The 15,820-nt window shown below is 46.3% G+C and overlaps 2 protein-coding genes across 6 annotated transcripts; one reads left to right on the top strand and one right to left on the bottom strand.

The window, feature by feature from the left end:
- Positions 1–10: 10 nt before the first annotated feature.
- On the bottom strand, positions 11–11,173 carry LOC135350592 (TBC1 domain family member 1-like). 3 transcript variants are annotated; one of them, XM_064549443.1, is made up of 17 exons: positions 11,074–11,173; positions 10,728–10,929; positions 8,785–8,960; positions 7,647–8,555; positions 5,861–5,962; positions 5,353–5,476; positions 5,103–5,194; positions 3,965–4,787; positions 3,589–3,774; positions 2,890–3,039; positions 2,546–2,713; positions 2,298–2,446; positions 2,089–2,184; positions 1,114–1,273; positions 893–930; positions 454–836; positions 11–190 (listed from the first exon to the last, which is right to left on the bottom strand). In XM_064549443.1, exons 2-17 carry the CDS (start codon positions 10,915–10,917, stop codon positions 88–90), a joined length of 3,849 nt encoding a protein of 1,282 aa, XP_064405513.1. In that variant the 5' UTR covers positions 10,918–10,929; positions 11,074–11,173; the 3' UTR covers positions 11–87. The 3 variants fall into 3 exon arrangements, with proteins under 3 accessions (XP_064405513.1, XP_064405511.1, XP_064405512.1); XM_064549441.1 differs by having other exon boundaries at positions 11,031–11,172; XM_064549442.1 differs by having other exon boundaries at positions 10,728–10,925; positions 11,031–11,158.
- A 98-nt stretch (positions 11,174–11,271) lies between these two features.
- On the top strand, positions 11,272–15,788 carry LOC135350589 (uncharacterized). Of its 3 annotated transcripts, none has more exons than XM_064549436.1 (5): positions 11,272–12,510; positions 13,361–13,721; positions 13,912–14,163; positions 14,312–14,391; positions 15,212–15,788. In XM_064549436.1, the coding sequence occupies exons 1-5, from the start codon at positions 11,341–11,343 to the stop codon at positions 15,698–15,700; spliced, it is 2,352 nt and encodes a 783-aa protein (XP_064405506.1). In that variant the 5' UTR covers positions 11,272–11,340; the 3' UTR covers positions 15,701–15,788. The 3 variants fall into 3 exon arrangements, with proteins under 3 accessions (XP_064405506.1, XP_064405507.1, XP_064405505.1); XM_064549437.1 differs by having other exon boundaries at positions 11,273–12,510; positions 13,442–13,721; XM_064549435.1 differs by having other exon boundaries at positions 11,273–12,510; positions 13,358–13,721.
- The last annotated feature ends 32 nt before the right edge of the window (positions 15,789–15,820 follow it).

Genomic DNA, 15,820 nt, shown 5'->3' with positions numbered 1-15,820 from the left:
CATCAACAGCTGCAATGACATAAAATGATATCAATTCACACAAGGATATAATTATACACACATAAAAGCATAAAAAAGCTTATAGCTCTACACACAGTTTAATGTAGTAGTGTCTGTTGTCAGGCTTTCCTTGGACGATCTTGATTGCTCATCTTCTGTGCTAGTCCTAGACTGTAGTCTGCCCTCCAGCCTGCCATGCAAGGGGGAGATAGGTGGCACTCAATTCATGTCAATCACAATGAAACTCTAACTCTACTGTATAAAATCTCCACACATTAACACATGAGATACACTGTACATGGACGACAAAATACTGCAAAATCCATCTAACAGTGTCATACAAAATTGTACCAGTAAAAATGTACGGGGGATAATACACACACTATTCCATATTGAGCTCATGGCCCCACCCACCCACCCACGTACATGCCTAGACTACACTATGCAACGTACTCTAGTATCCTCTGGTCTTGTGCAGCCATCTGAGTCTGCAATGCCTCCACCATGGTGACCAGTCTGTTGTTGCCAGCGTGACATATAGCCAGCTGCTCTATCAGAGCAACATTCTGATTCTTCAGCACCTCAGCAACCGAGGAGAAATCATCGATAATGAGATTAGACTTGAAACTAGAGTTCAGCTCAGCCATCATGTGATACTCTGCCTCAAAAGTGGATAAACGACTACCAAATGAGAATTTTGAAGCAATTTCAAAAATGTTATCTGCTTGTTCCATTGCTAGTTGTGGGAGTGAGGTTTTGAGGTTCTTACAAATGGTCTCCATTCCCTCGCACTCGAGAATAGCCTCTTGGTGGATTTGCAGGAGTGCTAATACCACCTAAAGTAGAATAATAGCTTATAATGAGCTAGACAGGTACAGTGAAGTCACTGTACCTTGAGAATGAAATCAGTTCCTTCTAAGAATATCATATCTGCAGGGGACAGAAAATAGATGGATTTGTTGCACATGCACAAAAATACAAAAACAAAACTTGATAGCTAATTCCCCCCACACACCCACACACACACCCACCCACCCACCCACCCACCCACACACACACACACACACACACACACACACACACACACACACACACACACACACACACACTCACCAAACACCCTCGCTGTGAATGGTACAGGGAACTCTGAGGCGAATATGGTGAGTAGCCATGGAGCAGCATAGAAGAATGGAGTGATGTCACTCTCCTTGAGGTGTTGGTAGAGAGAGGGCTTGTAGTCGTGGAGTAGCCGGGACAACTGGTACAAACGCATCTACACATGATCAGGTACAGTGGGTCAATCTACACACTTGGTGCAGGCACCATCTTGATGTGTACATGGAACTTCCTAAAGTTAGAACACTTGACTACTCAGATACATGTATTACATAATTCACAACACAAGTCTTGTACACTGCACACCTACCACTGTACTAACATAGCTATGTGTACTTCTGAGAATACCGTGTGTACCATGCATAAGCCGTGGCTGTGCATAGTTGGTGTACCATAACCGTGCTGTGCATAGCTGGTGTACCACAGCCGTGGCTGTGCATAGTTGGTGTACCATAGCCGTGCTGTGCATAGCTGGTGTACCACAGCCGTGGCTGTGCATAGTTGGTGTACCAGAGCCGTGCTGTGCATAGCTGGTGTACCACAGCCGTGGCTGTGCATAGCTGGTGTACCATAGCCGTGGCTGTGCATAGCTGGTGTACCATAGCCGTGGCTGTGCATAGCTGGTGTACCACAGCTGTGGCTGTGCATAGCTGGTGTACCATAGCCGTGGCTGTGCATAGCTGGTGTACCATAGCCGTGGCTGTGCATAGCTGGTGTACCACAGCTGTGGCTGTGCATAGCTGGTGTACCATAGCCGTGGCTGTGCATAGCTGGTGTACTATAGCCGTGGCTGTGCATAGCTGGTGTACCATAGCTGTGGCTGTGCATAGTTGGTGTACCATAAGCTGTACGGTTGTGCATAGCTGGTGTACCATAGCCGTGGCTGTACATAGCTGGTGTACCATAGCCGTGGCTGTGCATAGTTGGTGTACCATAAGCTGTACGATTGTGCATAGTTGGTGTTTAAACTACCTGTAAGTTAACGAGGTTCTCAAAGTAGATATCTCTGAAGCCATAGAGATTCATGAGCTGGTGGAGTAGTTTGAAGGAACCTTCCTCTGTGTCACTCTGTGAGGAGGGAAGTCCAGTAAATCCCTCACAGTCTTTGCTAAGTCCCATTCAACCCCACCCACCACACACACACCCACCCACACACACACACACACACAGCACTCCCTCACATGCATGAGTAGTATCCCAGTCACAAAGCTCAGTCCCTGACAATATCCCGTCTCCCTGTCTGCCACAGCGTACGAGTGGAGCACGTTCCTGAGTACCATCTGACCTTCCATTGACCTCTCAAAGTAAGGATGACGAGGAAAGGTCCGTGCTAGTGGGGGTGGGCATATTGGGTAAAGATCATTAGAACAAGTAATAACTATCGTACATGTCAGAATAAAAACTGAGTAATTACAGAGCCGCTCTTTACCTAGGTCCACCACAATGTTGTGTTCAAACTCCGTCTCTCCTCGGAGCAGCTCTGCCAGTCCACTAGGCCCCGTTATTTCTGGAGGCATCGACCAATCAGGATCATTCCTGGCCCGATAACGCTGAGCCAGTAGCGGCCACACCTCTGACCTCTTGCTAGGGGGGATTCCTACACACACACACACCACAATGTTGGCCATCAAACACGCTTTATGATCGAGCACTGTTAGTCTGACATGACTCGGATGCTAATGCTAGCTTCATAATTTATATGTAAAGAGATCATTGGCAGTAAACACTCAGCACTAGCTTAGAGCTGTACACACCATTCTAGTGACTGCCTACCTTTGAGTGTGAGTGTCCTCAGGTCGTGGTCAGAGAGAGAGTCTGGTTGACTGAGGACAGAGCTCCACTGAGCAATGGCTTCCTTAGTCTCCAGTGAGGGAGTGGAGTAGCTCAACTTGACCCTTCTCAACTCAGCATCGTCAGAGGCCTCTGTGGGGGGTAAGAGAGGGAGTTGATCACATGACCCAGCAGGGGGGTAAATTGTTGATATTGGATCAACGATACTAAAGATGATATTTAACTACAACCCCCCCCCCCCCGTTTAATCAATGTTTGGGGACTCTTTCAGTTGCAATTTTGTAAATCCAATTTCAACGATTTTTCTGAAAGATTAAAGTTCATATTTGAGACATAAAAGTATTTGCCAATTTGGCGATACCATGGATTATAGCCCATGGTCCGAGGCCAAAAATGTTGGATTGAAACACATACATTGTAATTTGAAAGGTATTTTTCTCAACTTTCAGAAAACCATAACATTTTTGTCATTGGATCAATGGTACGCAAGCTATGGCTGATTATAGCCCATGCTGTTCCAGAAAATGGGCCAAAAATATTGCTGATCTAAGCACACACACCATAATTATTGTAGCCTCTCAGAGAGCTACTGAAATAATCATCTTATGGACAATAATAATGTGACACCACAATAAGTCACAGCTTGTTTAGAGTGGCTAGATTTCCTGTACAGATACTCACTTTTGACGAGGGAGTTGAGTTTTGTCATTCTATTGAGGATGATCTGCTGTTGTATGACGTGCCTCCATCGTCCCCTGGCCGTGGTCTGAGGGGAGCCACCAAACAACTTCTTAGAGGACCCTCGACCTAGTCGTAGTGTCGGGCCGTACTGATACTGATCAATGTCTATGATCTCAAAGTCCTCCACTAGAGGGAAAGAGGAAGAGCAGGCTAGAGGGCGGCTAGTACATGAGGGAAGAGTGGGCTAGAGGGTGGCTAGTACATGAGGGAAGAGTGGGCTAGAGGGCGGCTAGTACGTGAGGATACAGACATGCGCAAATAATATGTACATGCACAAACTAAGATGCACAATGATGGTCTACGCTGGTTCACTCACGTATCTCAGAGGTGCTACGGTTGTGTCCACGATCAGGTGTGCAGCTCTCAAACATCTCCTGTCTCCAAGATGTCACCGCGAAGGACGTTGCCCGGCGATGTGTACGATACTTTTTATCGGGTGGTGGAGGGGTTAAAGTGGGCCTACGTAGTGGGTGATGTATTGAGTGCCTGTCGTGCTTCCCTCCTCTTAACGAGCGTGGGCGTGTGTCCTGTATCTTCCTCACTGGTGTGGATGGAATTATAAACTCCATATTCTCGTTGCTTTGAAATGACGTTTTCTTCTTTGGAGTGGATGCCACAGTCTCTTTACTGTCAGAGAAAGACTCAACTGGTGTATCAATGGTGGGGGAGTTCCCCTGAGTCTCCTGGAGGTCACTGTGTGAGGACCCGGGTGACTTGTGGATGAACCCTGACCATGTACGCACTCTGCGCACATCTTCCTCTGTCTGTTGCTTAGCAACAGGTGACGTAGGGATGGGTGACAACAGAGTGTCTAATGTGGTCCTCTTAGAGAAGAGAGAGGACGGAGGGAAGCTCTGGTAACCATGGGAACCATGGGACACCATCTTGGAGCGGAATAGTTTAGAGTTTCGATCTGATTGCTTGTTTTTGAGGTTTTCAAACGACGAGGCCAGTGCAATTTTGGCCCTTGCCAGTGCAGGCAGTAGCCGTGAGGGGGCGGGATCTTGTGTGATGTGTGAGGGTGTGATACTCCCCGTGCCAGTGTGGGTGTGACTGTCCTGACGTTGTTGGAAGTGGTGTCGTATCAGGTTGACAAGAACAATGATTTGTGTGTACTCGTGATCAGCGTGCTCTGAGTGCTGTGTGTGTGTGTGGTGTGGGCGTGTGTGTGGGTGTGTATAGAGGGAGTGGTGACACACTATGACATCAGTTTCAATGCTAATAAATGTCTTAGGAACCAAACAACTTAATACATGACTACATGTATACTGAGGAAGCTTTGATCATCCTTTGATCACAGTAGTGTGCTAGCCAAAGCTGTGACACATATTCTCAACCAATCAGAAGGCTACCGGGAAGCATGAGGGAGCGTGTTGCCATGGCAATATGGAAGTTATTAATAATATAGTGGATCTCACTTCCTGGACATGTACAGTCAGTGTAACCATGGTTACCTTGTATTGCTTCATGATGCTGGCACAGTCTGCCTCAGGCAACGACTCAAGACACTCCTGAATAATAGACTGAGCCACTTGAGTGGTCGCTCCTGGAGGGACAGAGAAGTAGACGTATACAAATCATGCATGTGAAGATATACAAGCAACTGTAGAGTAGACTAGGTAGAGCAGTATCGTACAGCCTGACACACTAGCTGTGTGCATGCTATCAGCTACCATGGATAATGGAGGCTATGAGTGTACGTACCCTCAAGGTTCTTGCAGAGAGTGTGCAGTTGTTGAAGGGGACAGGAGTCACACAGGGCAGCTGGCATACCCACTGACAGGGCATGGACAAATGATGCCTTGAAGGAATCTAGGATCTTGAACACCTGGAGAACAGGAAGGGATATAGTATAGACTATATGGACTGCTTTCTTCAAGATATGGGACAGTGTATCTAAACAGCTCATTTCCTCAGAGCAACAGAATGCATCTCAATACTCTATAAACTTATATAAGATAAGTTGTGGACACGCAAAGTTCACTACAGAAACACCACAAGAATATTGTCTACACACGAAGAAAATGCACCCATACACATGCAGTACATGCATACACGTGCAGTACATGCATACACGTGCAGTACATGCATACACGTGCAGTACATGCATACACGTGCAGTACATGCATACACGTGCAGTACATGCATACACATGCAGTACATGCATACACGTGCAGTACATGCGTACACGTGCAGTATATACAGTACTGACCTCCTTCTTGCTCTCAGCCAGGAAGAGGTGGCAGTGATACTTCTTGTCAGGTCCTTCTTTGCTAGTGCTTGTGAAGGCAAAGCACTCTGGGTCCTTCTTACCCTGTGCATGCATGTACAATAGCACTGAGACACAGGTACAGGTAATCACACGGGTACAGGTAATCACACTGGTACAGGTAATCACACTGGTACAGGTAATCACACAGGTACAGGTAATCACACTGGTACAGGCAATCACACTGGTACAGGTAATCACACTGGTACAGGCAATCACACTGGTACAGGTAATCACACTGGTACAGGCAATCACACGGGTACAGGTAATCACACTGGTACAGGTAATCACACAGGTACAGGTAATCACACTGGTACAGGCAATCACACTGGTACAGGTAATCACACTGGTACAGGCAATCACACGGGTACAGGTAATCACACGGGTACAGGTAATCACACTGGTACAGGCAATCACACGGGTACAGGCAATCACACTGGTACAGGTAATCACACGGGTACAGGCAATCACACGGGTACAGGCAATCACACGGGTACAGGTAATCACACTGGTACAGGCAATCACACGAGTACAGGTAATCACACTGGTACAGGGAATCACACGGGTACAGGCAATCACACTGGTACAGGCAATCACACGGGTACAGGCAATCACACTGGTACAGGCAATCACACTGGTACAGGCAATCACACGGGTACAGGTAATCACACACAGGTAATCACACGGGTACAGGCAATCACACACAGGTAATCACACGGGTACAGGCAATCACACTGGTACAGGCAATCACACTGGTACAGGTAATCACACGGGTACAGGCAATCACACGGGTACAGGCAATCACACTGGTACAGGCAATCACACGGGTACAGGCAATCACACTGGTACAGGTAATCACACTGGTACAGGCAATCACACGGGTACAGGCAATCACACGGGTACAGGTAATCACACTGGTACAGGTAATCACACTGGTACAGGCAATCACACGGGTACAGGCAATCACACGGGTACAGGTAATCACACGGGTACAGGCAATCACACGGGTACAGGCAATCACACGGGTACAGGCAATCACACTGGTACAGGTAATCACACGGGTACAGGCAATCACACTGGTACAGGCAATCACACGGGTACAGGTAATCACACGGGTACAGGCAATCACACTGGTACAGGTAATCACACGGGTACAGGTAATCACACTGGTACAGGCAATCACACTGGTACAGGCAATCACACGGGTACAGGTAATCACACGGGTACAGGAAATCACACGAGTACAGGCAATCACACGGGTACAGGCAATCACACGAGTACAGGTAATCACACGGGTACAGGCAATCACACTGGTACAGGTAATCACACTGGTACAGGCAATCACACGGGTACAGGTAATCACACGGGTACAGGCAATCACACTGGTACAGGTAATCACACTGGTACAGGCAATCACACGGGTACAGGTAATCACACTAGTACAGGCAATCACACTGGTACAGGTAATCACACTGGTACAGGCAATCACACGGGTACAGGTAATCACACTGGTACAGGGAATCAGGCCACATACGAGACAAAACATGGCCAAAGCAGTACAAGTGTAACCAAGTACAGGCATTAGAAAAGACAAAACACATTTATATGCACATTATAAGTACATTCACTCCATCAGGTATTGCCTCTGCATTGTACCTAGCCTAGAGACTAGACACACACTCTTTACCTGGGCACAACATGCGATGTTGACTAGACACACACTCTTTACCTGGGCACAACATGCGATGTTGCGGATGCTCTTCTTGAGTACCCTCTCCCCTGTCTCCTGACACACCAACATGACCACCATTCCTGAGAACACTAACCTCACCCTCTGGCTGGACAGAGGCGGAGGACCACACAGAGACTGGAACACTGGAGTGTCTTGCAGGCTGGATAACTCAGGGATAGTGTCAAACTCCATACTAATATCAGAAGTAACAGAATCATGACGAAGATCTTCACAAGGCACCGTACCAACATCGACTTGACCGGATATTTCTGGCACTGTACCAACATCGACTTGATCGGATATTTCTTGTTCACTGATTTGCCTGCTAACTCCTCCATTCCGCACATGCTCAGTAGTCTGCACATGCCCAGTGGTCTGCACATGCCCATCAATAGAGTGCCCATTTTCTCCAGTGATACTAAACACAGGTGGTGGTGGTGGTTGGCTCACATCACTCGTGTTAGACCTGCTTCTACTAACACCGACGTGCTTGTCTCCCTCGGCTGTGACACTGTCACCATTGTCTGCAGAGTAGCTTCTCAGTGATGAAGATGATGAGGATGCCAGTTTCCCACGCCAACCGAAACCTTTCTTCCCTTTGCTCATCTTTAGCTGATAATTCTCCTTCAACTTCACTACCAGTTTATCGATGGTTTGCACTTGTGTATCTTTTGAACTCGATGGTGGGGGCACTTCGTATTTACCCAGGAACTGTGCGCTATATTCTGAGTCTCCCAGTGGCTTTGTCCGAGTCTTGTTGTCCGGGGGATGGTGTTTGAGGGACGAGGAGAATATGAGACCAGATGAGGTCATCGGGAGGTCACTGATCTTGTCTCTACTGATGGTCGAGCCAATGGACACTTCCTCACGAGCGTGGACTTTGAACTTTGACATGATGAGCTTCGCCTATATACAAATATCAATGACATTACAGTTCATACAAGGACCTATATGATGCTCTACTAGAATACACAACTAAAACCAGAGCCAAGTACAATCCATAATTATGTTTGGGGCTCTCCAAGACACAATATATATACTATAATTATATGTATATTCAAGACTAAACCATGTTGTACCTAACTACTGGAGATGCTAGCTAGACCCACACACACAGTGCAGGGAATACCCTCACCTCCTCATAGGTGAGAGACTGGAAGACATGACAATGATAGAGGTTGTCTTGGCCACTGCGAGCAATGTAGGCCAGTGAGATCCCATCCACTGCAATACAGCACTGCAGGATGCTACTGTAGGGATGACTGAACAGCTCCTGTCCACTGTCTGCAACGTAGGTCACAGTCTCATCACCTTAGGGGGTTAGGGAGGGGGGTTAGGGGGTTAGAACGTTGGGGGGGTTATGGGGTGAAATACTACACACTCTTTTTATGGCCTTTGACTGAATAATTATAACAGACTAACCTAGCTACTACTGGTGGGTGGGACAATGCTATCCTCTGAGGGTGGGACAATGCTATCCTCTGAAGGTGGGACAATGCTATCCTCTGAGGGTGGGACAATGCTATCCTCTGAGGGTGGGACAATGCTATCCTCTGAGGGTGGGACAATGCTATCCTCTGAGGGTGGGACAATGCTATCCTCTGAGGGTGGGACAATGCTATCCTCTGAGGGTGGGACAATGCTATCCTCTGAGTGTGGGACAATGCTATCCTCTGAGGGTGGGACAATGCTATCCTCTGAGTGTGGGACAATGCTATCCTCTGAGTGTGGGACAATGCTATCCTCTGAGGGTGGGACAATGCTATCCTCTGAGGGTGGGACAATGCTATCCTCTGAGTGTGGGACAATGCTATCCTCTGAGGGTGGGACAATGCTATCCTCTGAGCGTGGGACAATGCTATCCTCTGAGGGTGGGACAATGCTATCCTCTGAGGGTGGGAAGTGTGTGACTGTATAGCAACGTCATGTGATCGTACTAGCTTCCAGATTGCATTAACAGTTGACTTAGCATTACTCATGTACACGGCTCGCAGCTATACCTGCATGTACCTGCATGTACCTACATGTACCTGCATGTACCTGCATGTACCTGCATGTACCTACATGTACCTGCATGTACCTGCATGTACCTGCATGTACCTGCATGTACCTGCATGTACCTGCATGTACCTGCATGTACCTGCATGTACCTACATGTACCTACATGTACCTGCATGTACCTGCATGTGCCTGCATGTACCTGCATGTACCTGCATGTACCTACATGTACCTACATGTACCTGCATGTACCTGCATGTACTGACATAATTTATGCTGACATTGTCTTGTTCTATTTCTAGCAACCAGTCAAACAATAAACAATGATAATATAATAACAAACACCATGCCAAACAATCATATGCTGCTAATGATGTCACCACTTTAGAGATATCGTGTTACTAAGTGATTGCCTTTATTGCTCGTAATGACATTATCTTGTTGTGGGACATAGAAATGAATGCCAAGTTGCACCACAAAATCTCAGCATATGCGCAAATATATCCTGACTTCAACTATTCACAGATACTGGTGACAGAGTTGACACTGCATGCCTAGTGAATACCTGGTGCTGTGAGAAGCCTCACTCAGCCTTACACACAAGAGCAAGCATGTACCTAATGAAGAGATGATCAATCAGAGGAACGGGGAAATTGTGATAGTCACGCCTTATGAAATCTGAGTAGGTATTAGCAGCGGGCATTACATATACACCCACTCACTATCCCAGGCTACTGACATACACCCACGCACTATCCCAGGCTACTGACATACACCCACGCACTATCCCAGGCTACTGACATACACCCACGCACTATCCCAGGCTACTGACATACACCCACTCACTATCCCAGGCTACTGACATACACCCACGCACTATCCCAGGCTACTGACATACACCCACACACTAACCAAGGCTACTATCTATACTGACATCTCTTAAGAACAAGTAAGTACAGTAATGGCCGTGCTCAGTGAATATAGAGAGCATGGCTTCCCTCTAAACAACTGAGGCCTCGACATTAATGGATATATGCATTAGCAACTGTTCAGGGAAGACACACTCCATTACAGTAGTACCTGGAGTGAGCCAGAGCAGCTTCATCTCTTGTGTCTTGAGCTTGTGCTCCTCTACTATCCAGGGCATGACAGAGCTGGAGCAGCGACGGTCAACACGAGATGACCCCAGATAGTAGACCTGGAACAAGCTCTGACTGGGACGCCTGTCAGCCTCGCCACAGAGCACCTCAGGGGACGAGTCTGTAGACATGTCCGGCCCTTTCTGCAAGTAGTGACAACAGTGGTATGTTTGACCCACGGTATATTATACATACATACTATGAGTAGGACTTTGCAATGCAATGGAATGGATAGCTTGCTCACCTATAAATTTACGTGATTATAAATAATATCGCTACTGTCTCACTAGTCTTGCTGGGGGGGGAGGACACTTGAAGGCTGAGTAGAATGAATCTTGGAATCTATCTTGGTTACGTTGAACGAGAAGCAATTAAATTTTAGTTGTAGAGTGGGCGTGTCTCATATATTGCCCAACTAACGATCTTTACCCACCAACACGCTTAAGTAGGGAAACCCCCGTTTACATTCGTAGGATGGGTGTGGTTGATTAGCTTCCTATAATTATAAAAAGGCCTAGTAGACAAGCTAGCTAGCTAGCTAGTTCTATATCGCCATGACAAGTTCGCTAACTCTAAGTGACTACACTAGCCTCACCTCTGACGGGCAGGATTGGGCATGCCCTAGGTGTACTGCTATCAACTCAACAAACAATGTCAACTGTCAAGCTTGTACAGAGGGCAGAAACCCTCACCATGGCAATACAGATAACCTCAAGGAATTGGTGATAGAGCAGGAGAAATGGTTCAGTCAAGCTGCTCCAAAAGTAGAGAGAAGTATAACAGATCGATTTAAAACTTTCCTAGGAGGCTGGACGTGTCCTGTGTGTAAAATAGACCAAAGATTCGGCAATTCTTGTACAACTTGTGGCCATTCCCTCAATCCTGTGAAATCAGTCAAGCCACCAAAGCAGTCGCTAAAATCACAAAAAAGTAGCAGCACAACCTCCTTGGGAAATGTGTTTCAGTCAATCCGAGGTTCATTTATATTCAATAGTAACAAGAAACCTGTCTCAGCCAGTAATCTCAGTACAGACACTCATCTCTATCCATATCCCTCTAGTTCTGTTGACAAACACCGACATACAGGAATGATGGTACTTGTGAGCAAAGACGAACACGGGATTACAGATGAGACAATTTCACTTGAACAAGGAGGTGAAGACTGCCTCCCACATATTCAACCGCGACCAACTAGCATTGACTCTGGGACATACACAATGTCAGATATAACATCTCAAGCCAGCCACTTGGAACCATCAGACAGTCGCTACAACTCTCCCGTTTCCTGCACCGACCTCAGCAAAGAGGCTGCTTGGAAGTGCACGGTTTGCAGCGCCTTTAACAGAGCAGTGATTGGACAGCTCAAGTGTTGCGTGTGTAATATCGGAGATGCACCGCGTGATATTGTACCATTACTGATACAGCAGAAGGAGTATCATCAAGCCATCGAAGTCACCAACAATGAAATATCCCCTCAGCCAGTTCATCGTAATGGACCCACCAACAGCTCTGGGCAGAGTGCTGACAGAAAGAGACGTCGTACAATGTTGCTTCATCTAACTGAAGCTAACAACGAGACTAAGCTACACCGGAGGAGCAGCTGGGGGGATGACTGCACTCCATCACCAGCTAAGAACTGCACTCAACTAATGGAGTGTAAGCGGAGGGAGGAAATAAGCAGAGCCAATGAGAACTATGACAGGATCAGACAACACTACATACGAGTAAGTATAGTTACACAGCCGTGCATTTCACCTAGTTCCCCCAACACTGTGTGCTCTACTATAATGGTAGCTCTTGTTCCCCCAACACTGTGTGCTCTACTATAATGGTAGCTCTTGTTCCCCCAACACTGTGTACTCTACTATAATGGTAGCTCTTGTTCCCCCAACACTGTGTGCTCTACTATAATGGTAGCTCTTGTTCCCCCAACACTGTGTACTCTACTATAATGGTAGCTCTTGTTCCCCCAACACTGTGTGCTCTACTATAATGGTAGCTCTTGTTCCCCCAACACTGTGTACTCTACTATAATGGTAGCTCTTGTTCCCCCAACACTGTGTGCTCTACTATAATGGTAGCTCTTGTTCCCCCAACACTGTGTACTCTACTATAATGGTAGCTCTTGTTCCCCCAACACTGTGTGCTCTACTATAATGGTAGCTCTTGTTCCCCCAACACTGTGTACTCTACTATAATGGTAGCTCTTGTTCCCCCAACACTGTGTGCTCTACTATAATGGTAGCTCTTGTTCCCCCAACACTGTGTACTCTACTATAATGGTAGCTCTTGTTCCCCCAACACTGTGTGCTCTACTATAATGGTAGCTCTTGTTCCCCCAACACTGTGTACTCTACTATAATGGTAGCTCTTGTTCCCCCAACACTGTGTGCTCTACTATAATGGTAGCTCTTGTTCCCCCAACACTGTGTGCTCTACTATAATGGTAGCTCTTGTTCCCCCAACACTGTGTACTCTACTATAATGGTAGCTCTTGTTCCCCCAACACTGTGTGCTCTACTATAATGGTAGCTCTTGTTCCCCCAACACTGTGTACCATTACTGATACAGCAGAAAGGATACCATCAAGCCATCGAAGTCACCAACAATGAAACAAGACTACAAAACCCTTCACATGAAATATCCACACCACAGAATGTCAGCCCTCAGCCAGTTCGTCATGATGTACCCATCAGTAGCTCTAGGCAGTATACCGAGATAAAGAGGAGGAGCAGCTGGGGGGATGACTGCACTCCATCACCAGCTAAGAACTGCACTCAACTAATGGAGTGTAAGCAGAGGAAGTACAGTACCTTTCTGGACCAGCAACTGTTTGAATTACAAGAAAATAATTCTGAGCTTGTGGCTACTAATCAGACGATTGAGAGGCAGCTGGTTGAACAAGAGGAGCAGCTGCAGAGAGCAGAGCCCACTGGTGAGTGGGCTAGTTGCTAGTGATTATCCGATCCAACTAGTACAATGAGCACGCATTGTTAGGTTCAACATTTACATTCTTGATTGTATTTCTATGATCAGTAGATCTTCATTCCTATAAGGTTGAGTATTTAATAATCGCCTTTTTGACCTGTATGTCTGACCAAGCAACAATCTTATCCCCCCTACAGAGATACAGCTGTCAGATATGCTGACTGACCTCCATCAGGTGGTGGGGTGGTTCCTACTGGGCGTCCATCTTGGTGTCCCTCTGTCAGATCTACAGAAGATACGGCATCAGTTCAACGAGAACGTGGATAAATGCAAGATGGAGATGCTTATCACTTATTCCAAACTGAAGGAGCCATCTTGGGTGGATATTGTGGATGCCTTGAGAAGATCAGGAGAACGTGCACTAGCCGTGAGATTGGCACGCAAACATGGTAATGATTGTCACCTGACACACTGGCTGTGCTTAGGTCAATTCAAGTACAGCAATTTACCAAGTTACATGCATTGAAGAGTCTGTTGTATCCCTACGTACCTGTGCAGTTCATGCTATTCACAAATTGTCATGTTTTGCTCCACTAGGGGTGACATTGACGGAGGAGGGCACAGAATCTCAGGAGGAGGAGAGTGTTTCCGTTCTTCTACCAAACGGAACATCTGAGGTCAATACAGTGTTTTTGTAATCACATCTATTACTGCATTAGTATAATTATGAGTAATGCTTGTGGTCTGTACACATGCTATAGTAGTCACCCTACCTTACCTGGTTACTGTAATGAAGAGGTGGCCTGCTAACACAGTTTATTAAGGTATAGAAACGCTCATTATGCCTCGGTACGCATGCGCAAGTATCTGTGTGTGTGTGTGGACTGCTACAGCTGCTCCAGGATGAATAAAGTGCAAGAGTAGTTTCTATAGGCTTCTAGTAATTTGGATTTCAATTTCTGGATTTGCAAAAATGGTTCTCGAGTTATGCCTAGTTTTGCCTACATAGAATTCCATTGCAGAAAAGTGTAGAGCAAAACTTGTCCATGGAGTGTTACTAGTTAGCTCTGCACTAGAACGCTAGCTGCAAGAGTGAGAAGAGAGCTGCACGTTGCAGCAGCCATTAAGACTTTGAAATATTGGCATCCTTTTAGCAACAATCATAGTCAATCATTCGATTTCCCAATCTTTTGCACCTCCCTGCGTTATGCCTACACGCAGCAAATATGTAACATCATCATGTGTGTATTTAATAGCTACATGTAGTAGCTTTGTGTAGCTTTGACTCATCCACCGAGGCATCATGCAGCACCCGAGATGCTTTCATTAACCTGGCTGTATTGTAATTGTAATGCTTATTAGGTGAACACCAATTATAGTACACTGGTGTGTGTGTCATTGTCTATCAAATATTTTGTCTTCATCATACCCTCCCACCTTGCACTGTCACATGACACACAGATGTTGTTATAATATGAGCTAATATACACACTACAGGTTAAGTCGAAACTTGTCAACTGTATCCATTCCAAAGAGAGCAAACTTCAGAACACACTCCAACAGCTTCATCGAGAGCAAGCCACGAAGGAGGATCTGGAGCGAGAGCTAATCCACCTTCGCCACAGCCTTTCATCGATGGATGGAAGCGTAGGTTTCAAACAAAACTGCCAAAAACTGACTCAACAACTGTTTTTGAAAGAGCGCGAGAGAGCTCACTATTCCCTGGTGAGCATGGACCAACAAAACGGAGACAAGAACATACACCGCCACGAGATTGATATGATACTGGTCGAGAAAGATGTGGAAATTTTTTGGATGAAGAGGCGGCTTGAAGAATTAGAAACACAGTTTTTGATAGAAACAGAAGAGTTGAAAGCAAAGCTGATTTTGCTTGAATCTGAGGTGACCATAAAAGATGCTCACATCGTGGAACTGGAGAAATCTAAGAAGGAGCTGAATAACTGCCTAGCCAGCGAGCGGTATTGAGTGGACCTAGTACTGCTATTGTGTGTTCTCTAAATAATGTCAATAATTTTCTAATTTTCATGTAAAAAACTTTGTGTATAAATTTTTACCCACATTCCGCTTGTAGGATGGGCGTGGTTA

The sequence above is a fragment of the Halichondria panicea genome, chromosome 16 (assembly GCF_963675165.1).
Source record: "Halichondria panicea chromosome 16, odHalPani1.1, whole genome shotgun sequence".
Lineage (NCBI taxonomy): Eukaryota > Metazoa > Porifera > Demospongiae > Suberitida > Halichondriidae > Halichondria > Halichondria panicea.
The sequence above is the reverse complement of the archived record's forward strand: the minus strand, read 5'-3'. Positions and strand labels throughout refer to the sequence as shown.